Genomic DNA, 24542 nt, shown 5'->3' with positions numbered 1-24542 from the left:
TTTAAGTGCTCAATAACGACATGGAGGTAGGGTCTATCCATTCGACAGTGTAGAGACAGACCGTTTCCAGCATTGCAATAAGTTCTATTGGGCTGTGCTGTGATAGAAAATTCCTTCTGAAGAACATCTAGTCCACCCTGGGAAAAGCAATGTGGTAGATATTTGAGTATGAGGCTTACTGTAGGAAGTGAGGATTGGAGTATTTTTGAAGTATAATAGAAATGAGCCAACTTCTGGGTGTACCTGATATTACAGATAGAGAGAGGGACATACAGAAAGAAAATTGGAAGCTGGTCAGTAGTAATGCCACTTTTAGGAAAGAAAATCAGTAAGATATAACTGTGCTTGGAGCAGAGTTTCAAGTGGAAGTAACCTCAGGTGAGACCTTCTCATAAGAAATTAAAACAGAGGTGATTTCTCACGGCCCTTGTGAAAACATTTGATCCTAACACAATGCTCGATCTGCTATATAGCCCTTATTTTTTCTTTACCCTTTTTAGTATTTATTCAACGCAGTCACTCTTCTCCTTAAACCTTTGAAATTCACTGAATTTTGGAATAATTAAGCACAGCCCTTGTGGATTGACCTGGTGAGTGCTACCTATGTCTCTCATAGTCATTTACTATGGTAAGCGGGGGAGGGGTCACACCGAATTTGAGAGAATATGAAGTCATAAGTGAGATATCCATCACTTATCTAACCATAGTTTTTCTCAGTCTTTTTTTTTTTTTTTTTTTGGTGAGGAAGATGGGCCCTGAGCTAACATATGTTGCCTATCTTCCTCTACTTTTTTATGTGGGATGACTTGACGAGGGGTGTTAGGTCCGCACCTGGGACCTGAACCTATGAACCCCAGGCAGATGAAGCAGAGTGCATGAGCTTGATCACTACACCACTGGGCTGGCCTCTAGTTTTCCTCAGTTATTTTTTACATCTATAAAATAAAGGGTTCCAGTCTTAGTCTAGTGGAAAATCCACTGTTCTCAGATATATACAGACTTAGAATTCAAAAGTAATAAACACAACCTTTTTGTGGGCTACCAAAGTAATAGGTGAAACTTTTCCAGTTTATTGTCCCATGGGGTGATCCAGCTTTCAAGAACCTTGTCCACACCACAGTTACAGAGAGGATAAGTACCTGGGTCTCAAGCAGTAAGAGTAGCTATGTGCAGCACAGCCCCATCCTTCTATAAACATCTGGGGAAGAATTTTTCCTATGAAATCAAGTCTCAACTTTTGCCCTCCAGGAAGGGCAGAGATTACCTACAAACAATGAAGGAAATCGCCCTTAGCCCCAGTCTCTTCCTACTTATTTGGAACCTAACTAGCCATGGGAACCAGTAAGAGTTGCACAAGAATGAAATGGTGACATCTGCTGTAGAAAGAACTTTTCGCTTATCTTAAATTGAGTATATGTAACTCAGGAAGCAATTCCAGCAATTATTCAACAACTGATGTTACGACTACAATGATGACCAAAATAGTAAACTCTTAAAAATCTGAATTTTAATTGTACTTTAAGTCTAGGTAATAATAGTCTCTGGACTGAAAAGAAAAAGGGCCTATATAATGTTTGTAACCACTGCTATTGACAACAATGCTATTGTGGATGACAAAAAGCCCCTTCCTCTAGAAACCCAGAAAATGTCTGCCTAGGGAGAATTAGATGCTGCAGGTACAATCCTATAAGCTTACCTCTTCATACACAGTGTTTGTATTTGATATATAACATGGTCTTAAGTTCCAGAGACTTGATTTCAGTCACCGCCAGCCAATAAAAGTCTATTTAAAAACAAGCCAGTTGCTTCTTATGGAATTAGTTAAGTGTAGAGAGATGACATTTTTACCGTTGATTATTGTATCTTGGATTTATACGAGAAAATTTGCGTAACCATTGAATGCAGACCAGAATAACTAGGTTTTTGGAAATGGGAGTATTAATTAGAAGAAACATAATACCAGAATACTTTTCGTCTTTATTTTAATAAACATGGGGTTGAATTTCAGTATCTGATTATTTGGTGGATATTAATTTTGTGCTTAATCATCCAATATTTACCTAATTCCATTAGCTCTGTTGTGTGGCAAACCAAGAAAGATGGAGTCTTAAAATCGGTCATGTTTGCTATGAAATGTTTGCTCAACTCCTTAGGAGGACATATTCAGCTAATTAATTTAGGCTGTGACAGCCTAGTTCATATTTTGTTAGTAAAAAGCCCAGGGAGAATTATGAACATTCAGAAACTGGTTTAAAAGAGAACTTTTTTCTTTCTAATCCTCTGTGTCCCTACTTGGAATGTTGAAAAACAGTCAAATCAAATTTGTATTTTAAATATTATCTTGAAATATAGGAAATATGCACAAGATTATACGCTAAATATTGCAGGAAAAAAATCTTAGGGACACGGTGTCTGTCAAGCACAATTTTAAGGAGATAGAATAGAAACACATGATCTCACAGTGTTCTTCAGCTCCCAGCTGGTAAAATGATGCACAACTCTCATTCTGTTGCTTCATGATTCACTTCTCTTCTTTGTTGATGGGGTGGGTGATCTCTAAAGCCCATTCTAGGTCTGAAAAATCTAGTTTAACAATTTTTTAAGAGGATTGGTGACTCTATTTAAAACAATTTATGTAGAAAACGAATGGCGCAACCTCACCCCCCTCCCTTCCTAAAATGTTTAAATCACCAAAACTAGGAGATCAAAGCCAGTTTACACACTGTTCACTCAAATACTTAAAAATAAAATCTATCTTTTATAAAATAGTTATCCGTCTTGTGCGTAGAATTTTCTACCCCAGTGCCAATTCCCAGTGCTTAGTGCAAAGAACTTGCGGGAGAGCTGTGCTATTGCTCCCGTGAAAAATCCGATTTTCCTTCTTTATTTGAGTAAAAATGAGTTTATTTATATAAAGTCGCAAAGAAAAGAATGTGCAGAACATTTCCCTGGAAGAAAGATTTGCAAAGGGAACAGAGAGAAATAGTATTTTTAAAGAAAATCTGAAAGTTGTCTCAATTTGACCGAAGTTTTCAAGAGAGTTGGGGGAATCAGGAAAGTTTCAGGGTGCCCGTTTTGAAACTAGCTATAACAAATGAGGCAGGAATGAAGCCTGGAGACTCTCGGATCCGTTTCCCCCAAATCCCTAATTATTTCATGCCCAGATTTCTTATATTTTTCTTCTTTTTTAAGGGGCAAGAAACACAGCCACATGGCAGAGCCGAGGAGCCCTTCTCTGCTGCGCGGCGCACGGAGCAGGAACCAATCATCACTCAGCGACTCTCTATATAAACCCCCAGCCACCAGCGCCCGGGACACGCCGTTCTGACAGTTTACGCTTACTTTTTGTCTCCCTTGGCAAAACAGGAAAATGTCGGAGACTGCTCCAGTGGCTCCCACTGCTCCCGCACCTGCAGAGAAAACACCTGTTAAGAAGAAGGCGAAGAAAACGGGCGCAGCTGCTGGAAAACGCAAAGCGTCCGGGCCCCCGGTGTCCGAGCTCATCACCAAGGCTGTGGCCGCTTCTAAGGAACGCAGCGGTGTGTCCCTGGCCGCACTCAAGAAGGCGCTGGCGGCAGTTGGCTACGATGTAGAGAAAAACAACAGCCGTATCAAGTTGGGTCTCAAGAGCTTGGTGAGCAAGGGCACCCTGGTGCAGACCAAGGGCACCGGCGCTTCGGGTTCCTTTAAACTCAACAAAAAGGCTGCCGCCGGGGAAGCTAAGCCCAAGGCCAAGAAGGTGGGCGCGGCCAAGCCCAAGAAGGCTGCTGGGGCGCCCAAGAAGTCCAAGAAGGCCACAGGCGCGGCCACCCCGAAGAAGAGCGTCAAGAAGACCCCTAAGAAAGCGAAGAAGCCGGCAGCGGCCGCTGGGGCCAAAAAAGTGGGCAAAAGCCCGAAAAAGGTGAAGGCAGCCAAGCCCAAGAAGGCGGCTAAGAGTCCAGCAAAGGCCAAAGCTCCTAAGCCCAAGGCAGCCAAGCCGAAATCTGGCAAGCCGAAGGTTACGAAGGCGAAGAAGGCGGCGCCAAAGAAAAAATAAACTTGCAGCGGGAAGTCCCTTTCTGAAAATCTCAAAGGCTCTTTTCAGAGCCACCCACTAATTTCAGGTAAAAGAGCTTAACTGAATGTTTTTGGTAACCACCATAGTAAGCAACAGGTAGCTAAAGGATCGCTTACGATTTTTCTTACCGTTTTTTTAAAAAATTACCGCCGTCATGTGATTGGCCAGCTGATCGCTTACTGCGGCAGGGTGGAAAGAAGAGCGCGCACAAACATGCGCGCGCACTGCTGGGCTTTCAGAATTCTATGAATAACTCCATAGTTACAGTCCTCTGAGGATAATTTTTGGTGGCTCTGAGAAAATACTTTGGCTTCTGATAGAAGTGTAAACTTCACTTGCTCTTAGCCTTGTGGTGACTCTCGGCCTTCTTGGGCAGCAGCACGGCCTGGATATTGGGCAAGACTCCGCCCTGCGCGATGGCCACGCGCCCCAAGAGCTTGTTGAGCTCCTCGTTGTTGCGGATGGCCAGCTGCAGGTGGCGCGGGATGATGCGCGTCTTCTTGTTGTCGCGGGCCGCGTTGCCCGCCAGCTCCAGGATCTCGGCCGTCAGGTACTCCAGCACCGCCGCCAGGTACACCGGCGCGCCGGCCCCGACCCGCTCGGCGTAGTTGCCCTTGCGGAGCAGGCGGTGCACTCGGCCCACAGGGAACTGCAGACCAGCTCGAGAAGAGCGGGTCTTGGCCTTAGCACGAGCTTTACCACCCTGTTTCCCGCGCCCAGACATATTAGAAGACAGGCTGTAATTCTCACAATCTAGTCTGCGAAAGGGGTTATTATAGTCTGGATGTTTCGTAAAATTTCCTTTTCCATTGGTTTTCAGAGGCTATTGAGTGTTAGCCAATCAGAATGTACCCCTGGACCTATTGGCACGGGCTATAGAGAGAGAATATGTACCGCACCAATCAGAGATTGAGATATTAAAAATTGTACATATAGTGAAACAGTTGACAAGCTTGGATTTTTTTCCTTGAGATCAATGGAGTCCTCTTTGGGGGGCTATTCACTCTGTGCTTATTCCACCTAAATCTGTATAATTATGGCTACTCCCTCGATGTTAAGCGATAGTAAAAAGTGTAAAAGTCATCTCTGGCGGTTGATGAGTTACTGTATTTGACAAATTCCTTGCCCACAAGTTGTTGAGAGGACACAGGGAGCCATGATTGACTGTATAATAGCTCTTCGGCGAATAGGCAAGAAATAGGGAGTGAGGAGGGGAAAAGGAACCTTTGGAAAGGCAGCGTGGTTGGTTAGCGAGCTCCTGAAGATGGGGTAACCAAGGTGAAATAAATGGGCTCTGGAAAGATGGGTTGACCTGTTCTACCATTTCCACTTCATCCCCGGGACTGAGGTTTTGTTTTTTTTGTTTGTTTTAAATTTCAGGGAAACCCACTTAATTTTAGGGGCAAATTTGAGAAAAATCTGAGTTCTTCACACCTTTGTGGGGCTATAAACCTAGATGGGGAAAAATGATTTATTTTCACAAACTCTAAATGCAGTTTAGTATTTCCTTCAATTATGCGTGTAGACAACTAATCACGAGGGACTGTGCAGTACCGTTGACGTTTTTCAACAATGGCAACCACAAATGTTTCCCTACCACGTTGCAGTTCTTGCAGAGATCTTGAAATAGTTTACACTGGTTCTGAATCGTTGAAACTGACATGTTATTCCACTTGCTGCTCTTTGTTGATGTTACTAATGAAACATTGTGTTCCATTACTTGTGTTACTAATGAAAGACATATAATACATACTTAAAAGAAATACATTTTGGTAACTGTGTTGTAATGCGGCTTTCTTATCCTGCATGCTTTGTGTACTTAAAAACATCATTTCGAGGGCCCGGCCCTGGGGCCAAGTGGTTAAGTTGGTGTGCTCCGCTGCAGGCAGCCCAGTGTTTGGTCGGTTCGAATCCTGGGTGCGGACATGGTACTGCTCATCAAGCCACGCTGAGGCGGCGTCCCACATGCCACGCTGAGGCGGCGTCCCACATGCCACAACGGGAAGGACCCACAACGAAGAATATACAACTATGTACGGAAGGGGCGGGGGCTTTGGGGAGAAAAAGGAAAAAAATCTTTAAAAAAACCCAAACATCATTTTGAGAAGGTGTCCATAGGTTGCCCCAGACTATCCACAGGGTCCATAGTACCAAACAAGTCATGAAGCCCTGAGCAGATCTCCAGTGTGCACAAATACCTCCTGGCTGAAATGCCTCTTCATCTTCTGTGTTTACAGCACCCCAACCCTTATTGGTTAATAGTTTATTAAAGTTTACTATTTATACTTTCTAGAAAAAAAAAAAAAAGTACGTAGCCTGTGAGTACCTCTCTAGTTCTTCTAAGCAGAGTTCAATTTTTCCCAATCGCAGCTGCATCCCATAATTTCTTCTTTCTAGCAAGAGCTTGAAAACCTCCTTTTATGAGAGTGGTTTGGTAGAGAAGGAGATCTGGATAAATGGGAGAATGTGAAATAGTTACTCAAAAGAAGCATTTTGAAAATAAGATATTGCATAGAGTGGGAAAGATAAGGGGGGAAAGATCTGTGAGGTCTTTAATCCCCCAAATGAGAGAGTTAGTCTTTTGATGAAGCGTGATGAGGAACAAGAGAACTATGCAGGAACGTGACATTCAATAAGAGTGGCCAAAATGCCTATATAATATCTCTGTGGCTCCTTACAGTTTACACAGCCCTTCTACGATCACCTTACTATAAAGCATTTGCATTAGGTCTAGTAAAAATGCTTGTTTTACAGTTAAAAAAAATCGTGGCTTAGAAAGATGAAGGGGCCCCCCTGTGGCTGAGTGGTCAAGTTTGAATGCTCTGCTTAGGCGGCCCAGGGTTTCACCAGTTCAAATCCTGGGCGTGGACACGAAACTACTGCTCTCTAGGCCATGCAAGGCGGCGTCGCACATAGCACAAGCAGAGGCACTCACAACTAGAGCATACAGTTATGTAGTGGGGAAACTTGGGGAGAAGAGGGGGAAAAAAAGAAAGATGAAATGGCCAGAATCACTTTATCAACAAATGGTAGACCTGGGTCCCAAACACAAGTTTCTTTATTCCTAGCGTCATTTTCTTTACGCTGCTCCCCATCAATAATATCAACTAGAAAAGGAGTGGAGTTCAGGTATTTCTATTTTAGCCTCTTGGTGAGCTATCCAATTCTCAAGCCCTTTGGAATGCATCAGAATCAATTAAACATGATTGAATCAGTGACCTAGAGTTTGACTCTAGTTAATGTAAATTAGTATTTATATTCTTTTACCTTGGGCAAGCCCTAATTTTCAAGAGAATCAGAATTTGTTTAAATCTTCATCCATCTCCCCAAATTTTTCTGCAGTTAAATCAGATTAAAATGAACATCTTGGGATGGAAGAAGAAGGCTAAAGACATGTTAGTGCCCTGTGTCAGGAAGAAGATGGAGAAGGAAGTGCATTCCCAGTCCCTGTATTTCAGCCCTAACCCACATCCCCAGGAGGGCCTCCTGAAATGCTCATGCGTGGGTTTCTGATGTTCTTTTGCTGAGCAAAGATGCTCTGTCAGTTATAGCGGAAAACCCCAGGTTGAGGGGCCGGCACCCAGGGGTTTTGTCGGTTTGGATCCTGGTTGTAGACCTAGTACCTCTCACCCAACCATGCTGAGGTGGCATCCCACACAGCAGAGCCAGAAGGACCTACAACTAGAATATACAATTATATACTGAGGGATTTTGGGGAGAAGAAGGAAGAAAAAAAAAGATTGGCAGTAGATTTTAGCTCAGGTGCCAATCCTTAAAAAAAAAAAAACAGATTTAGAAATACTCAATAGATTGACATTTAAAGATTGCAAATATCAGATAGACAGGAGCCTGTGTGAGTAGTTCTCACCTAAATACACAGCCAAAAAAGTAAGAATTAAAAAAGATGTGTTAGCATGGAAGTTCTGAAGGGCATGTTCATATTTTCTTACCTGCAGGAGGGTACTTCTGCCCTCGGCATAGGTGTGAGTCAAACGTAATTTTAGGACCAGTCTGAAGTCGTTACTTTCTCCCTTCTACTTAGTAATTGCCTGGCTCGTTTTAACTAAGGGACGCAGATTGAGTTCATGTCACTGTCTGCAGGCCTTGGTTAGTCTTGTCACTCAGTCACTAAATCAGGTTGATGTTTAAAGTAGTCTCAATAACTGACATTTTCTCCCTTCTCACATTTTCTCCTTATCCTCTCATTCCTGGGATGATTCCATTGTTTTCTAACCAGTATGCTAATTCTAGTCTCTCCAGCCTCTAATTCCTAAATTCTGGTCATTCTACTTATGAAAAGGGTCACTAGCTCCCCATTACCTTAGGTTCAAGTGAGGACCCTGTGGCCTTTTTTCATGATAACGCTTTCTGCTCACACTAACTAGCACTAATAACAACTCAGATTACCTTTCTATTCCTTCTTTTTTTATTTTTATTTTTTGACAATTTTATTCACCTACAGCTCCTACTTCTCTCCTCTCTACCTGCAAGAATCTTTCCAGTTCCATCTCAAGTTCATCTCCATGAATAAATTCCCCTAATCAAAAAATCTAGTTTCTCTAGTAATGTGCTTTGATGACATTTAATAATTGGGTGGGTGCCATTATTATCAATGGAAAATTTGTAATACATCTATTTTTTTCTCTCGTTAAAGTAAATCTTAGGGCATTAATCTTATTTGTCTTGTTTTCCTACTACTCTAGGTGTGTTTTTAATTGACTGTGTTTTATGACCCTGTCAAATGGGTGAGATTATCCCTAGATATTAATCAGATTCAGGGATTTCATTTTCTGTTTTTCTGTGTAGGAAGCCAAAGGTAATAAATCTCTCTGCCCCTTTTATGACCCTGCTCCCACAGTTTGACTTAGGTACTGTCTCCCTTACTTTCTGAAGTATGTCATGCAAGGTGTTGGGGCTACTCCAAAAACAAAACCAAAAATATTTATAACACTATTGCAGTAAAAATTTCCAGATGTAAAATATCAACATTTACCTGTGATGGGTTAGGGTAGGTGTGGAGAAAGGATGAAATGGAATTTCTTAATTATCTTGGATTTTTTTTTCCTTTTCATAAGATAAAGCTACTGGTCATTCAGAGATTATATACTTTTTTGTTGTTGTTTTTAATTATATCTACTTATAAGCAACCATGTGAGCCTGAAATGGATATACAACTTAATGCACCAAAACGTACATATAAAATGCGGCATGAGTCAGATTTGTGATCCTTCCCCAATAAAATCAAACTTTAAATACATATAGTAAATCATATAATAAAAAAATATAATAAATAAAATCAAGATTTAAAAAACATCTGACATTAAGCACTACATTTCAATGTATGCCTTTTAAAATTAAAAAAAAAATTACTTTGTGTCTGTGTGACTTAACCATAAGATTACTGTTTGAATGGTGGGCAGAAAGGCTAAAAATTGACCATATTAATGTTATACTTTTACTGATAGCCACTTATATTTCTGTACAATTGGGTGTAATAATTATCATGCAATAGAACTTCACAATCATATAGAATCCTGTAAATTTTCAAAACCCATCATTTTCCTTAACATAAAGAATTAAGATAAACATGTCAGTTTCCCTATGACAACTTTTCCAAGGAATAAAGCCCTCAGGGGTGAACAAGGAGCATTATATTGGGGCTGAAGTTTAATACAGTAATACCTAATGGGAAATGTTTTGGCTCTAACCCTTATTATCTGAAACTTTCTTAGTTTTAGATTCCTTATCTGTAAAGTACTAGTAGAATAATAAGTATGTGTAATAGGTAATTCTAGTAGATAACTATTGAACTTACCTTATATTTTGGAGCCTTCATAGAATAATACATAATTTCTGGTCCCTTGCAACCATTCAATAAATGTTGATTATTTCTACTTAGGAAAACTGTATATTAAAATTACATGAACTCTACCAATCTCTTATGTCTGCAACCAACAACACACTAAATGGTCATTTCTGTTTGTTCAATAATTTTTTATTTTACATTCCAATTTGAGTAAATACTTTCCTGAGGGTTTGTTTTAGGCAAAGGACCATTCTAGACGTTCTGGTGGACTTAATGATACAAGAAGATGTTTTCTGTGCCAACTAGGTCCTCATGTCTTGATGTCCAACATCTGGTGAGACAGAAAAACACATTAAAAACTACTAGAATCTCAGCGAAAATACAGGGTATGGGAAATCACATTCTGATATGGAATGCTTTTATCCAACATTACAAATATCTATCACTCCAGTTATTTTAATTATGGATAGGTAAACTTTTTTCCATTTGGACCCAGACTCCCCAGTTCTCGGCACCCAAGTCTCAATGTGTGACAGACTTCCAAAAATAAAGATGTTTTCTAAAAACCTCCAGGACTCTTACTATGGCTAACTTGGCCTGCATATTTATTTACAGCTTTGTCCCTGTTAAATTTACCACCTGACTAACCTCTCTCCTTAGTGATCACTGAGAAGAAACAGTCTATTAACAATAAAAATAATAATAATAGAAGCTTCTTAATTCCGTAGTTAAGGATATCTTACCCATCTGGAAACTGGAAATCGCTGAAGCATTTAAAGAGACATAAAATTCTTTCAAACATCATACAGTACCCCAATTAGTTAACAGGCTTCTACATTTCTAAATAACAGCCTGTATGGTTTCAGAATAGAATTTTTTATTTCCCCTCCCTTCAGCTACCAGTTTAAAAAGTGAGGAATCTGTTACTTCCAGAAGAAAGGAATTATCTATTGAATACAAATAGCGTGAAACTTTTTTGTATGAATGGAAAGCAAGGGCAGAATTTCTGCGAGAGAACACTCCAACTTCCAAAGGATTTTCGTATTTTACTAACAAATAGGAGGTACTTTCATGGGATTGGATTTAGAGATTAAGGTAATTTAGGAAAACCACAAGAGATAGCTTTAAGGGTGCCAGCTAAAAACGTTCCTGTTGGTTGCTTTAGGCCCTTGTAGAGAAGACTCAGGTAGAGACCACCCCCAAGAAGTCCGCGGGGGCTATCAAGGCCAAGTCTTTCCTTCCGGTGCCTCAGCTAGAAACCTAATCCCTGGCTCCCAAGGGGCAGAGGGGTTTATTCCCGAACACGGTCAACAAGGTTCCAGCGGATGCTAACGAGTTAGGCCTCAAAATTCTGGTGAGCCAGGGCACCCTTGTGCAGGGTCCTGGACCCTCGGGATCGGTTCAAGGTGGCCTCTGGGAAAGACAAGCAAGCGCTTGAAGTCTCAGTTAAGCCCCCAAAAGCGAGAACTGCCACCCCTTGGAACAGCGCTAAGAAATGGCATAATTAGCCACTGTGGCGGATGCAGGGGTCAAAAAAACCAGCCAAAGCACAGTTAAGGATAAAGCCCATAAACCCGCCGGCCAAGCCTAAAGCCACTAGAGCTACATACTATAGGGCATAAGCCTTGTCTGAAACAGTAGAGGCAGTTCCTACTTGGAAAACTGTTTTGGAGAGCTTAATTCCAAGTCTACCCCAAAAGCTGTCCACGCTTGTACCCACTAAGAGCTCGTCCTTTATCGGCGACTCTTATTTATAATTACAGCATCTTTCATAGAGAAAGTGGTTGGCTCTGAAAAGAGCCTTTGGGGTTAAGGGCAAGAACTCAATCGGGAAATTTACGCCCTCTCCCCGCGGATGCGGCGAGCGAGCTGAATGTCCTTGGGCATGATAGTGACGCGCTTGGCGTGGATGGCGCACAGGTTGGTGTCCTCAAAGAGCCCCACCAGGTAGGCCTCGCACGCCTCCTGCAGCGCCATCACGGCCGAGCTCTGGAAGCGCAGGTCGGTCTTGAAGTCCTGCGCGATCTCGCGCACCAGGCGCTGGAAGGGCAGCTTGCGGATCAGCAGCTCGGTGGACTTCTGGTAGCGGCGGATCTCGCGCAGGGCCACCGTGCCGGGCCGGTAGCGGTGGGGCTTCTTCACGCCCCCCGTGGCCGGCGCGCTCTTGCGAGCCGCCTTGGTGGCCAGCTGCTTGCGCGGGGCCTTACCGCCGGTGGACTTACGAGCCGTTTGCTTAGTACGCGCCATGGCTTGTCTGAAAAGCACTAGGATTAGAGGAAAGTGACTTACCTCTGTATTTATACAGGAACAGAATCAATCTGATTGGATTGTGGGTAATTCCTCTTAGTCATGGTCGCTAAATTCCGGAAGTGCTCCGAGCGATTTAGGATTGGTTGAACTGCTCGGTACAAGTTTCTGATTGGTTAATTTCAATTGTCAGAATTCTTCCCATCCTGTTTTGAAAAGTCATTTTTTAAGGTTGTTTCGCTGATAATGCTTCACACACACACAAGTAGGACCCAGAAGCACTTTACAGTAGTCATTTAATATTCTTTATCTTTTCGTCTGTTCGAATATACAAAATAGAATCTGTTTAAAGTAGAAAGCACTTTAGGATTTCTCTTTTAAAAAAACACCCGCCATTTTCTGCCTTTAACCCATTTTCATCCGAATCAAATTCCCCGTCCTTGTTCCCTGTTTAAAAATCCGTTGTCTACGAATTTCGAGTCCTATTTTATTGTATCCATGGGAACTATCTAGCATGGTGTTCTAGGATATACTGTTTAGACGTAAAGAGTTTTGTATTTCATTCAGGGTATGCGCAGCACAATTCCAGTATCCTGGGATTCCTGGGTCTTTAATATCAGGTTTGTCTCCAACTGGTAATTTGACTCTACTGTTTGGTGTTGATGCATTTAAAATGTCAGCCCGGGTCGGTCTAATGGCAAGAACCCAGAAAAAAAACTTGCCATGCGGAACCTGGAAAAAGATGTGGCGATCGAGAGTCTTATGAGAATATTTCTTTACAGTACTACAACGGCCTAGCATCTCTGGATTCTCTGCGGAGAGACCCGAAGTGTTGGGTACAATTTAAGACAAAGCCAGCGGAGCTGCGGTCAAGACTGGATCTGGTTAAACAACAAGATTTTCTTCCTTGGTTTTCGCATTCACGTGGGCAAGTTTTTACTTATTTTCAAAATTTAAGAAAAATGTGGGGTTTTTTTAGTGAATTTCTAGTAATGTAACAGTATTGTACGTCAACCTATTGGATTCCCAGAAAGCTTTCTTTTTCTCATCCAATAAAAAAAGCAGTTTTGGAATACCTAATTTACATACTATTATTCTATTGGTCGGCTTTAGTCCAATCAAAGTTCAGACTTATTAGTCTTAGTTTGTATATACGTGCTATAAATACCGGGATTTGGGTTTGCTGTTTTTCTTGTTATTTTCCTCATTTTCCTCGTCCTCTAGGTGTTTACCATGCCAGAGCCTGCTAAGTCCGCCCCAGCCCCTAAAAAGGGTTCCAAGAAGGCCGTGACTAAGGTGCAGAAGAAAGATGGCAAGAAACGCAAACGAGGCCGTAAGGAAAGCTATTCTATCTATGTTTATAAGGTGTTGAAGCAGGTCCACCCCGACACCGGCATCTCGTCCAAGGCCATGGGCATCATGAACTCGTTCGTCAATGACATCTTCGAACGCATCGCGGGCGAGGCGTCGCGCCTGGCGCATTACAACAAGCGCTCGACCATCACCTCCAGAGAGATCCAGACGGCCGTGCGCCTGCTACTGCCCGGGGAGCTGGCCAAGCACGCGGTGTCCGAGGGCACCAAGGCCGTCACCAAGTACACCAGCTCCAAATAAAAGTTTTTCTACATCTTGCTCTCTTCAAAGGCTCTTTTCAGAGCCACTCACTTTTCCACGTTAAGAGTTGTAATATGAAGATTCGTCAGCAGGTTTTTAAAAGCATGTTTTGTCTTTTAACAGACAACCTACTTAAAAACTTAAGAAAATGTAGTGTGAAATGTTTATTTGAACTTATATTAATCTTTAGGGCAGCAATGAGTTTGGGAAATAATTGCGTACAGAATATAATTATTAGTGTGCGTTGTGCTAAAGCTCCCAGAATTTCTGGTATTCTGGTTTCTGTGTTTTTATTTCTTAAATTCTTTGAATTTTTATAATTGCCCATTGTTTAGCGTTTAAGGTAATTTTATAGTGGTCATTTGGGGAGCTCAACGTCTAAGTACCTCGGGTTGTTTGTTTTAAACGTAATGTTCGCATTATATGAATATAGTTATATGTGCTTCACAAATGTTAACTCATACAATGAGATATTATCTGTAGTTTACCGACAACAACAAGGCTCAGAATGTCAGTTACACAACAGATACCTGACTAGGTCTGGGAAAGTCATTGGAACCCGCAGTTTAATCTTTACTACTGTAGACTGTTTCAAAGGTAATTCTTCAAGTATACGTTAAAAACTTTATCCACTTTATTTTGCCTTGAGGCTGTTATTGATATAATCAACCACACATGGTGCTGAAGCACATTCTTAAGTCTTAATTTTTCTTTTATATTTCACTTTTGTTTTCGTTGTCTTCAGTCAGTGTTTGGTTCTATACACATTTATGTAGATAGAAAAGAATGAACAGAACAAAACAGGAATAAGAGTCGATCCAGAAGTGCAGAGAGCACAGAGGATATGGATGGATATCTGAGGTCTCGTGTGTTAAGGTTTTGTACTGCTGAAAGCAAAATCACATGGATGAATTGTTTTTGAGGACCTGTCATGGCTTATTGACTTGTATTAGCGAAGCCAGCAAGGCATGATCAATGCATGTACCAGTTGAGAACTGATATATGTGTGGAAGCTTACATAGTTGTGAAACAGAATGTTCACACTATATGGTTGGTTTTTTAATGTAAATCTATTAAAGATTGGGTTTTCAGTTCATCATATGTGTTATTTTAGATGAAACATGGATTGTTGAAAATGACAACTGTGTTAGCTGTGTTAGTTATCTATTGCTATGTAACAGATTACCTCAAATTTACATAGCTTCAAACAACACACGTGTATTACCTGGCAGTTTTGTGAGTCTGGGCATGGTTTAGCTGAATCCTTTGTAAGAATGCTATCTAGATGTTAGCTAGGATTAAGGGTCTCTTGGATGCTTGACGGGAGAAATCAACTTGCAAACTCACTTAGTGGTTGGCTGAATTTGTTTCGTTGTTGTAGGATTGAGGGTCTCATTTTCTTGCTGGCTGTTGGCTTAAAGCCCTTTTTGTCTGTGAGTTGGAGGCCTCTCTCAGTTCATAAAGAGCCCTCTGAGTTTCTTGTCATTTAATCCTACCAACATGGGTACTTGGTCCATCAAAGCAACCATGCATATTGGTGGAGGATAGATATTAGAATCTTAGGTAACATAATTACATATACAAAGTTATTTACATTCTGTCACCTTTGCAGTAGTCTGTTGGTTTGAAAGCCAGACCTGGTGGTCTTGTGGTTAAGATTTGGCACTCTCACCATGAAGCCCAAGTTTGTTTCCCAGCCAGGGAACCACACCATTCCTCTGTCGGTTGTCATATTGTGGTGGTTGTGTGTTGCTATGAGGGCTATGCCAACAATATTTCAAATATCAGCAGGGTCATCCATGGTGGACAGGTTTCAGTGGAGCTTCCAGACTAAGACTAGGAAAAAGAACCTGGCCATCCACTTCTGAAAAAAATCGGCCATGAAAATCCTATGAATAACAGCAGAGCACTGGCCAAAGTGCTGGAAGGTGCAAGGATGGCACAAAACGACCAGGCAGCATTTTGGTCTGCTGTACACTGGATCTCTAGGAGTCAGAATCCACTGATGGCACTAACAATGGGTTAGAAGAAAGTCACAGGTCACATCCACACTCAAGAGTGAACCCCAAGAGGGGGAATCCTGGGGGCCCCCTTATAAGGCATCACAGAACCCAGCAGGAAAAAGGAAATCTAAAAACCAAAAGAAAGTGAATTTAACTGTTCCCCTCCTTCCCATTGACCCCACAATACTCTGATTGGTTCATTTAGCCTGCAGGCAGCAATCTGTGATAAGAGGTTAGAAGGGCATCAAATACCTTGAAGCGTATTTAAATAGGCCACTACCAGGGAATGTCTTCTGAAGGCCAGACACAGAAGAGTTACCTGGTTATTAGTTTGGGGACTGACTTTCTTCCTTTTCCTTTGCAAGTACTGACACATGAGAAAACATGGGGTGTGGCTGAGTCCCAGCACAGGGCTAAATTCTAGCAGTTATAGCTGAGAATAGAAACCAGAGGGTTTATGAGATTAATTAAAGTTGTTCCTGTTCTAGAATATGAAGGAATAGATGTGATGTGAGACAAATCCCAAATTCTTTGTGGATTAAAAAATATCTTGCTGGTAATAAATTTAGATAACTGACATATCAATGCTTGAGAGAAGCCCCCATGTAGCCCTAGGCTAGTGCTTCACTTTCTACAGTTCAACCCAGGCTTCTTTCATGGTACCTTTTCCCTTGAATTGCCAACTAGTGGCTGAGCGTTTAATACTTAGCAATTTCTCTAAAAAACTGAGTAGGCTAATAAGGCCTTACCTGCATGTTTTTCTTTAACCATTTAAATTTGCAGATAACTGATAACTCTAGATGTTAAAAAATCTGTGTAACAAATTGATTATAACAAAGTTAATTGGATTGTGTAATCATGTGAAATAAAGAAACTCTAACTAAATGCAATTATAAGTGAGTCACCTGGTCATCACAATCTATACTGGAAAAGCCATCAAGAAGCAGAGCTCTAAACAGTTAACATTCAAATCCAACTTATCTTAAACTACCTTAAAACAATCGAATCTAGACCACAAAAACTCGCTTAGTGCCAGTTTCTGCTGAAAAACGTAAAACGTGAGACACAGGCTCTTTTAAGTGAGTAAATAGGTGGCCCTGAAAAGGGCCTTAAGCACTACCGCAAAAACTGAGTTTATGAACTCAGACTTAGCCTCCGAAGCCGTACAGAGTGCGCCCCTGGCGCTTGAGCGCGTAAACAACATCCATGGCGGTGACTGTCTTGCGCTTGGCGTGCTCGGTGTAGGTGACCGCGTCCCGGATCACGTTTTCCAGGAAGACCTTGAGCACCCCGCGGGTCTCCTCGTAGATGAGGCCGGAGATGCGCTTGACGCCGCCACGCCGGGCCAGACGCCGGATGGCGGGCTTGGTGATGCCCTGGATGTTGTCGCGCAAGACCTTGCGGTGGCGCTTAGCGCCACCTTTACCAAGACCCTTCCCGCCTTTACCACGTCCGGACATTGTTACCACTAAGCACGGCAAATTACCAACACTACATCAAAACAAGCCGAATTTTTTTTTATTTATAACGCAATAGCGGACCTGTTTGAAAACTAGACATGAGGCTGGGTTGGGTAGGCGGGAGGGGCTAGTGCGGAACTGAATTTATCCCCGCCCACAAGCTCCTGTGATTCTGTGGGGCGGAGCCTGGAGGAGATGACAGCTCTGTGAGTCCCTCCTAGTTCCCTGAACTCACTTCAACATGCCCTGTTTAAGGGCATTTAAAGAATTATCTGGTTTATTAAGTGACTGAAATAATTGTACCTATCAAGCTACTATATGTTTATCTGCTTTTCAAGTGTGAATTATTAAGATCCTTACACCATGGGCACATCATCGACTAAGATTATACATTTCCTCGCATTTTAAAGGCATATCTGAGATGTAAATGAATCCATGGTTTCTTTCTTCCCTGAGAAACATTTTTGTAGATTTTAAATGAAGGTAAAATATTTAGCGATGATGGTTAAATGATCTTAGGAAGCGAGGAAAGAGCTGAAATCCATTGGGCAACGAGTCTTTCCAGCTTGGATGTTTGTTATTGGGAGACATACCCCCTTGCTTGGGCCCTCAACGCTACCTACGCTTCTCAACTCCAGGATCTGTTTTGTGACCTGTGTTCCCTCGTTTTCACTTGAGTTTCTTCATCTGTAGAACGGAAATGTTAATCCCGATATCACAGGGGTGTTGTTTTGAAAATCAGAAGAAAAATTTTTGGTCAAATGCTCCACATAGTCAGAGAGGACTATCGTAATTACCTGAGAAAGGTTCCATCTTCATGCCTCACAGATTGACTTACTCCCCAGTAGTCTGAAATCTCTCAATCTGGTATTTTGCAATCTGAACCTATATTCAGTTGCTTTCGTAATCTCCGTGTCTCTATACGGGCAAATATTGATTTTAGAAGTCAGCGCTAAATTTACATGACTATATTTAAATTTCTATATTCTCTCAATTTAGCCAGCAGTCTCCATCACCACCTCTACACCCCGAATACAATTCCCTCTAGGATTGCATGGTCTGATAAAGTAGTCAGTATCCATCTTTGAGCATTTGGAATGTGACAGATGCTGCCAACTAACTGAAGTTTATTTTATTTTATTTTATTTTATTTATTTTATTTTTGGTGTAGACTTCATCGTGTTCACCACCCAAAGACTAATTACCATCTGTCACTGTCACGGTACAGATGTGGCCTATTATCCCTATTGAACGCTGATACATTCTTCCGTTACTGGAAATTTTGAGGTATATTTGAACAACTTAGGTGTGTGAAGTTAATTTTTCAACAGTAAAGTTTCTGGAATTTTAGTACAAATCAAGTTATTTCCAATAAAAATTTAGTATCAGATTGAATAAAATATACACCCAATTTGGAAGATTTAGCCTGTAAAAAGGAATGTAAAATATTGCATTAATAATGCCTTTATATTGATTACGAGTTGAAATGAAAATATTTTGTGTTAAATACATTATTAAAGTAATTGCATCTCTTCACTTTTTAAAATGTGGTTCCTGGAAGATTTTCAATTATCTGTGTGGCTTGCATTATTTCCTAAAGGCAGCAAAAAAACATAAAAATAAAATGAAATCACTTTAGGGAACTAAGGAAGGCTTGTCAAATAAACCATTACTCATCAGGGCAAGAAAAGATGGATACTAGAAAAATTATTGCTCTTAAAATTCTTCAGGGGCCTGCCTGGTGGCACAGCAGTTACGTTCCCACGTTCCTATTCGGCAACCCAGTGTTTGCCGGTTTGGATCCCGGGTGTGAACATGGTCCCGCTTGTCAAACCATGCTGTGGTAGGCATCCTACTATAAAGTAGAGGAAGATGGGCACCGATGTTAGCTCAGGGCCAGTGTTCCTCAGCAAAAAGAGAAATGTTAGAAGATGTTAGCTCAGGGCTAACCTTCCTAAAAAAAAAAAATTCTTCAAGGGTAGGATGTCAGGAGATGGAGATTACCTGAAAATCTATGCTAATATTTTTCTCAAAAGTGTCTTTTTTTTGAGAGAACATCCAAAATGGATTGCCAAAGCGGTTAGTGTCCAAAAGAGCTTAAGCTTCTGTGCAATAGAATGTCCTTTCTGGTGGTTTAAAAATAAAAATTAAAAAAAAAAAAGAAGAAAAGAAATCATTTAGTGGAAGTACAAAAGCATTTAGATAAAGACAAAGACAGAGATAAAAAAAATCAAATCAATTACTTTGGAATCTAGAAAGAATAAAAAGTTTAAGTGTCTATTATTTGATAAATGAGTAAAGTAAGAAGGTCAAGGAGTTACACTGTGAAGTTTCACAGAAATTTATCTTGCATGTTCTATATATTTATTTTTTCTACTAAGGATTCACAATTGAGAACAACTATCTGAGACTTGGAAGTAAGCAAAAATGGATGGCCGTGATGTCTAATATCATAAAAGGTTAAAAGGCCAGAGAAGCAATCTATGAAAACGTACTCTAATCATGTGACTGTTTACTGTTGATTAAAGGTTACTCATTAACTTGCAGGGCTTTATTTGGCAAAGATGCAAATAATTTCTGTCCAGTGGAACAAATATAGCGCCAAAGATTTATGGCCTTTTGGACATTAATTAATGTTGTTTTAAGCTAATTCAACAATCCTATCCTAATGTTTCTTTGTTAAATTTTCTATAAATACCCTAAGTTCTGAAATCTTTGAACCTCTCATAGTACATTACCTGTTGCTTCATTCATTGATGAATTCTATAAACTCTTTGGAACATGCTCATTTTATAATTGCTGAATCATGATTTTATCTTTTTGAACAACGAAGATAAATGAGATGTCATGTGACTTTGACTTCGTTGGAAGTTAAGAGTGTCTAGGAGAGGGTGGCGGTCCTTTCCTCCTCTTCTTTAGGATTGGGAAGTTGAACACTTGTCCTTCAAAGTCATGGCAAGTCATCACTGGTAAGCACAATACAGGAAGGAGGAAAGTTCAGACAGGAAAGCAGAGTCTTCATCAGGCATAGGCTCACTGAGGACAAGAGAAGGACTCTGGTCATTGCAGGACAGCTCTGTAAACTGTTAAGAAATATTCAAATATTGAATTAAGGCAAAGGGATGGACTGCACTTCCTTTTGTTGTCATATGACAGCATAGTCTAAAAGCCTACGTAAGTATTTTTTAATTATTGTAGGTGAATGTGCTTATGTTTGACTACTTATTAGGGTCCAGTATCTGTGAAATATCTGTGAATTTAGTCGTTAACTTGTAGAATATTGATAATTTCAATGATTTTTGTCCAATAGAGATGAAAATGATCTGTCTCTAGTAGAAAAGACAACCTAAAAGTATAAATGTGTTATAGGACAATAACTTTTTTGATCTAAATTTGCTCTTTTGATTTTATTTCAATCTTCTTTCTATTGTAGGAGAGGCAATTCTTTCCTCTATCCATCTTCGTTCCTGGCTGGGGCCCCTGTAACAAAACACAGATTAGCAAAAGAAAACAAACGAGTTTATTAACATGTATATTGCATATATCCATGGGAGACACTCAGGAAAGAGTAATTCAAAGAGGCTTAGAACTGTGACTTTTATAGCATCTTCAACGAAGAACAATAGATTAGGAGAGAAATGACAGGACAAAGGAAAGCAGTTTTAGGCTTCTAAGGGTGGCAAACTGGGAAGGTAGACATATGAGAGGAAACTAACAGAGTATGGCTTGTTTGCAGATTCCTCTGGTGCCTCTCTGGGCTGAGATTCTAGAGTGGTCTCCAGTACAGAATTTACATCCTGCATTAAGGCAGAAAAGGAGGAGGTTAGAGAGAGCTTTTCCTGCCATTGCTGCTTAAGTGCCTTCAAGCCAAAATAATGTTGATGTAAAGAGGCATATTTTGGGGTGACTATTCTGGTTTCTTTCATCTTAATGAGCTATATATAGTCTTGATAATCTCCTATACTTCTTTGAACTAGGTTTATCTTCCTGATGGTTCCCTTAATGATGAGTTATTAGCAGGTTGGCCCTGTGGCCAAGTGGTTAAGTTTGTGTGCTCAGCTTTGGCAGCCCAGGGTTTCGCCACTTTGGATCCTAGGCGTGGACATGGCACCATTCATCAGGCCATGCTGAGGCGATGTCCCATATAGCACAACCAGAAGGACCTACATCTAGAATGTGAAACTATGTACTTGGCTGGCTTTGGGGAGAAGAAGAAGAAGAAAAAAAAGAAGATTGGCAACAGATGTTAGCTCAGGTGCCAATCTTTAAAAAAAAGTGAGTTATTAGAAACATTCTTTACGTATTTATGAGACTTGGTTTATTTTGAATTTTACACTTTGATAACTGTCATAAGGTAAAGACACAAAGACCAATTTCTCCATGTGAAAAATCAGGTCTGTATTTGCTTTTTAGGCTACTGAAGCCTACCAGTGGGTTGGAGGCCCATTAAGGTACTAATTTCGTTTGATTTTCCTAGATTTTGACCCCACTGATTACAATTTCCTTTCAGAATCCATACGGAAATAAGCCTGCATGTTCAGAGGCAAGTCACTTTATTAGGAAGACGTCCTTTTTGATCTTTAATACCTAGAAGCCATTCCATGCCTACCTCCTTCTCATCAAATACAACTATGGTTTGAAAGATAGCCTGAGGGGTGAAAAGTGAAGCGATTTTCTAAAATTAAGTAATGGATTATACACCATTACACACCACAAATTATTATAAATCCAAATAGGACCCGGTGTTAGAAAATCTAGTGTGTACCACTACTTCAGGTTTTTAAGTATTTCTGAAAAAAGAGAAACTACTTTTGCCAAGGGAGGTAAAACACGGGAAAGCATTACAACAGGTCTTACGGATAAAGTAGGGGGCTCTGAAAAAAGCCTTTTTCAGTACAGAGAAAACAAACGCCTTGGGTTATGCTCTTTCCGCACGGATGCGGCACGCGAGCTGGACGTCCTTGGGCATGATGGTGACGCGCTTGGCGTGGATGGCGCACAGGTTGGTGTCCTCAAACAGCCCCACCAGGTAGGCCTTGCACGCCTCCTGCAGCGCCATCACGGCCGAGCTCTGGAAGCGCAGATCGGTCTTGAAGTCCTGCGCGATCTCGCGCACCAGGCGCTGGAAGGGCAGCTTGCGGATCAGCAGCTCGGTGGACTTCTGGTAGCGGCGGATCTCGCGCAGGGCCACCGTGCCGGGCCGGTAGCGGTGGGGCTTCTTCACGCCGCCCGTGGCCGGCGCGCTCTTGCGGGCCGCCTTGGTGGCCAGCTGCTTGCGCGGGGCCTTGCCACTGGTGGATTTGCGTGCAGCTTGTTTAGAGCGAGCCACAACGACAACACAGAAAAAGAAACTGGCTGGGGAATAGTACCGACCTGGTTCTGACCTTATTCATAGGAGCAGATCAGTCGGGTTGGTAGATTCCACGCTGTGATCTAATTGGTTCTCAGGCTGCTTTCAAAGCGTATAGTGTCGATTTTAGTGCACTTCACTGTTTTTTTCTGAAAAGAGAAATAACCAACGGGCTAAAAAATTCTAAGAACGCCATCGTCCGTGAAATTTAAAAAGCCCGCCCTCCCATGTCATTGGTCATCTCTCCCTCTTCTGTTCTTTCATTCCTATTTTAGACTTACAGTAAATTTGTTTCAATATAGTGCATATATAACTATATATATATGTATATACACAGTGGACATATACACAAGACAACCTGTCACCAAATTGACATTATGGTCTCGATTCCTACCATTCTGTCATTTACATAGCCTACAGCCTTAAGTTATGACCTGACACAGAATTGCAACTCCAACAGATTTTTTGTGGGTCTATAAATGTATTGTTTTCTTGAGGACGCCCGAAATCGTTTCAGAAGGTTTTCAAACATTTTACGGTGCGTATGTGAACAACAGCTTAGAAAGTGAAGCGACTTCTTTGCGGCAAGGATGGGAGCACCAAGTGTCCATTATTAAACAAAAAAAATCTTATGGACAGGATAGTATGACTAACAGGCAAATGAAACTTCTTGAAATCTAAAAATGTATCCCTGACATAAGTATTGCAGCGCTTTCCATAATAAGTGGGTGGCTCTGAAAAGAGCCTTTGATTTCGTGAACTGGAGGGCTGCTTAAGAGCTTCACTTGCCCTTAGCCTTGTGGTGGCTCTCGGTCTTCTTGGGCAGCAGCACGGCCTGGATGTTGGGCAGCACACCGCCCTGCGCGATGGTCACGCGCCCCAGCAGCTTGTTGAGCTCCTCATCGTTGCGGATGGCCAGCTGTAGGTGGCGCGGGATGATGCGCGTCTTCTTGTTGTCGCGGGCCGCGTTGCCCGCCAGCTCCAGGATCTCCGCCGTCAGGTACTCCAGCACCGCCGCCAGGTACACCGGCGCGCCGGCCCCGACCCGCTCAGAATAGTTCCCCTTACGGAGTAGACGATGAACTCTACCCACTGGAAACTGGAGTCCAGCTCTCGAGGACCGCGTCTTAGCCTTAGCGCGGGCTTTTCCTCCTTGTTTTCCACGTCCAGACATGTTGAATGAAAACAGTGTAAGAACCACAGAAAAAGCAAAACAGAAGTGTTCAAAAATGAGCACTAGGATGCCAGTTATAGTGGCGGATGGAATTGTAAAATGCGAGATGGGATTGGCTAAAATTATCCTTTGACTGGTCAACCAATAAGAAAGGAGCTGTGACGCAGGTAAATTTACATATTCTCCGTCACTAAAATATGATCAAATCAGATCTAGATAGTGTTGAATTCCTTATTTGCATAGGTCGCCTATAAAAGACGAGACTACATGTAAGCAGACATTTTAAGACTTTTGTTCTCGTAGTGCAGAACTTGTTCTTTGTTGATATGCCTGAACCGGCTAAGTCCGCTCCTGCTCCGAAGAAGGGCTCTAAGAAAGCCGTGACCAAGGCCCAGAAGAAGGATGGTAAGAAGCGCAAGCGCAGCCGCAAGGAGAGCTACTCTGTCTACGTGTACAAGGTGCTGAAGCAGGTCCACCCCGACACCGGCATCTCGTCCAAGGCCATGGGCATCATGAACTCGTTCGTCAATGACATTTTTGAGCGCATCGCGGGCGAGGCGTCGCGCCTGGCGCATTACAACAAGCGCTCGACCATCACCTCCAGGGAGATCCAGACGGCCGTGCGCCTGCTGCTGCCCGGGGAGCTGGCCAAGCACGCCGTGTCGGAGGGCACCAAGGCCGTCACCAAGTACACCAGCTCCAAGTAAATGTGGTTGTAGCCACCGTTAAACCCAAAGGCTCTTTTCAGAGCCACTTAAATTGTCATTTAAAGAGTTTGAACACGTTCTAGTTCCAGACTTGCTTTGCTGGAAATTTTCCCTAAGCACAGTT

The 24542-nt window shown here is 41.8% G+C and overlaps 8 protein-coding genes across 8 annotated transcripts; 3 read left to right on the top strand and 5 right to left on the bottom strand.

Moving 5' to 3' along the window:
• Positions 1-1961: 1961 nt before the first annotated feature.
• Positions 1962-4781, bottom strand: LOC103565202 (histone H2A type 1-E-like). Its single transcript, XM_070584265.1, has one exon. The coding sequence runs from the start codon at positions 4779-4781 to the stop codon at positions 4389-4391; it is 393 nt and encodes a 130-aa protein (XP_070440366.1). The 3' UTR covers positions 1962-4388.
• Positions 3371-5822, top strand: LOC103565201 (histone H1.3). Its single transcript, XM_070584262.1, has one exon. The coding sequence runs from the start codon at positions 3371-3373 to the stop codon at positions 4034-4036; it is 666 nt and encodes a 221-aa protein (XP_070440363.1). The 3' UTR covers positions 4037-5822.
• Positions 5823-11644: 5822 nt separating this feature from the next.
• On the bottom strand, positions 11645-12142 carry LOC139077285 (histone H3.1). Its single transcript, XM_070584264.1, has one exon. The coding sequence runs from the start codon at positions 12108-12110 to the stop codon at positions 11700-11702; it is 411 nt and encodes a 136-aa protein (XP_070440365.1). The 5' UTR covers positions 12111-12142; the 3' UTR covers positions 11645-11699.
• A 1103-nt stretch (positions 12143-13245) lies between these two features.
• LOC103565203 (histone H2B type 2-E-like) lies at positions 13246-14820 on the top strand. Its single transcript, XM_070584266.1, has one exon. The coding sequence runs from the start codon at positions 13344-13346 to the stop codon at positions 13722-13724; it is 381 nt and encodes a 126-aa protein (XP_070440367.1). The 5' UTR covers positions 13246-13343; the 3' UTR covers positions 13725-14820.
• Positions 14821-16815: 1995 nt separating this feature from the next.
• LOC103565204 (histone H4) lies at positions 16816-17245 on the bottom strand. Its single transcript, XM_070584268.1, has one exon. The coding sequence runs from the start codon at positions 17185-17187 to the stop codon at positions 16876-16878; it is 312 nt and encodes a 103-aa protein (XP_070440369.1). The 5' UTR covers positions 17188-17245; the 3' UTR covers positions 16816-16875.
• Positions 17246-21482: 4237 nt separating this feature from the next.
• LOC139073311 (histone H3.1-like) lies at positions 21483-22733 on the bottom strand. The gene is made up of 2 exons (XM_070585109.1): positions 22708-22733; positions 21483-22571 (listed from the first exon to the last, which is right to left on the bottom strand). The coding sequence occupies exons 1-2, from the start codon at positions 22731-22733 to the stop codon at positions 22106-22108; spliced, it is 492 nt and encodes a 163-aa protein (XP_070441210.1). The 3' UTR covers positions 21483-22105.
• On the bottom strand, positions 21483-23767 carry LOC103565208 (histone H2A type 1-B). The gene has a single exon (XM_008541189.2). It carries the CDS (start codon positions 23709-23711, stop codon positions 23319-23321), a length of 393 nt encoding a protein of 130 aa, XP_008539411.2. The 5' UTR covers positions 23712-23767; the 3' UTR covers positions 21483-23318.
• Positions 23768-23983: 216 nt separating this feature from the next.
• Positions 23984-24470, top strand: LOC103565199 (histone H2B type 1-C/E/F/G/I). The gene has a single exon (XM_008541179.2). It carries the CDS (start codon positions 24038-24040, stop codon positions 24416-24418), a length of 381 nt encoding a protein of 126 aa, XP_008539401.1. The 5' UTR covers positions 23984-24037; the 3' UTR covers positions 24419-24470.
• The last annotated feature ends 72 nt before the right edge of the window (positions 24471-24542 follow it).

This window comes from Equus przewalskii, chromosome 19 (genome assembly GCF_037783145.1).
Source record: "Equus przewalskii isolate Varuska chromosome 19, EquPr2, whole genome shotgun sequence".
NCBI lineage: Eukaryota > Metazoa > Chordata > Mammalia > Perissodactyla > Equidae > Equus > Equus przewalskii.
This window is presented reverse-complemented; position numbering and strand designations above follow the sequence as displayed.

Coding starts and splice junctions, on each gene's coding strand:
- LOC103565201 (XM_070584262.1), top strand. CDS start 3,371: ATGTCGGAGACTGCTCCAGTGGCTCCCACTGCTCCCGCACCTGCAGAG.
- LOC103565202 (XM_070584265.1), bottom strand. CDS start 4,781: ATGTCTGGGCGCGGGAAACAGGGTGGTAAAGCTCGTGCTAAGGCCAAG.
- LOC139077285 (XM_070584264.1), bottom strand. CDS start 12,110: ATGGCGCGTACTAAGCAAACGGCTCGTAAGTCCACCGGCGGTAAGGCC.
- LOC103565203 (XM_070584266.1), top strand. CDS start 13,344: ATGCCAGAGCCTGCTAAGTCCGCCCCAGCCCCTAAAAAGGGTTCCAAG.
- LOC103565204 (XM_070584268.1), bottom strand. CDS start 17,187: ATGTCCGGACGTGGTAAAGGCGGGAAGGGTCTTGGTAAAGGTGGCGCT.
- LOC139073311 (XM_070585109.1), bottom strand. CDS start 22,733: ATGGCGTTCTTAGAATTTTTTAGCCC. Junction 22,572..22,707: donor TTCTTAGAATTTTTTAGCCC/GTTGGTTATTTC, acceptor CCTATGAATAAG/GTCAGAACCAGGTCGGTACT.
- LOC103565208 (XM_008541189.2), bottom strand. CDS start 23,711: ATGTCTGGACGTGGAAAACAAGGAGGAAAAGCCCGCGCTAAGGCTAAG.
- LOC103565199 (XM_008541179.2), top strand. CDS start 24,038: ATGCCTGAACCGGCTAAGTCCGCTCCTGCTCCGAAGAAGGGCTCTAAG.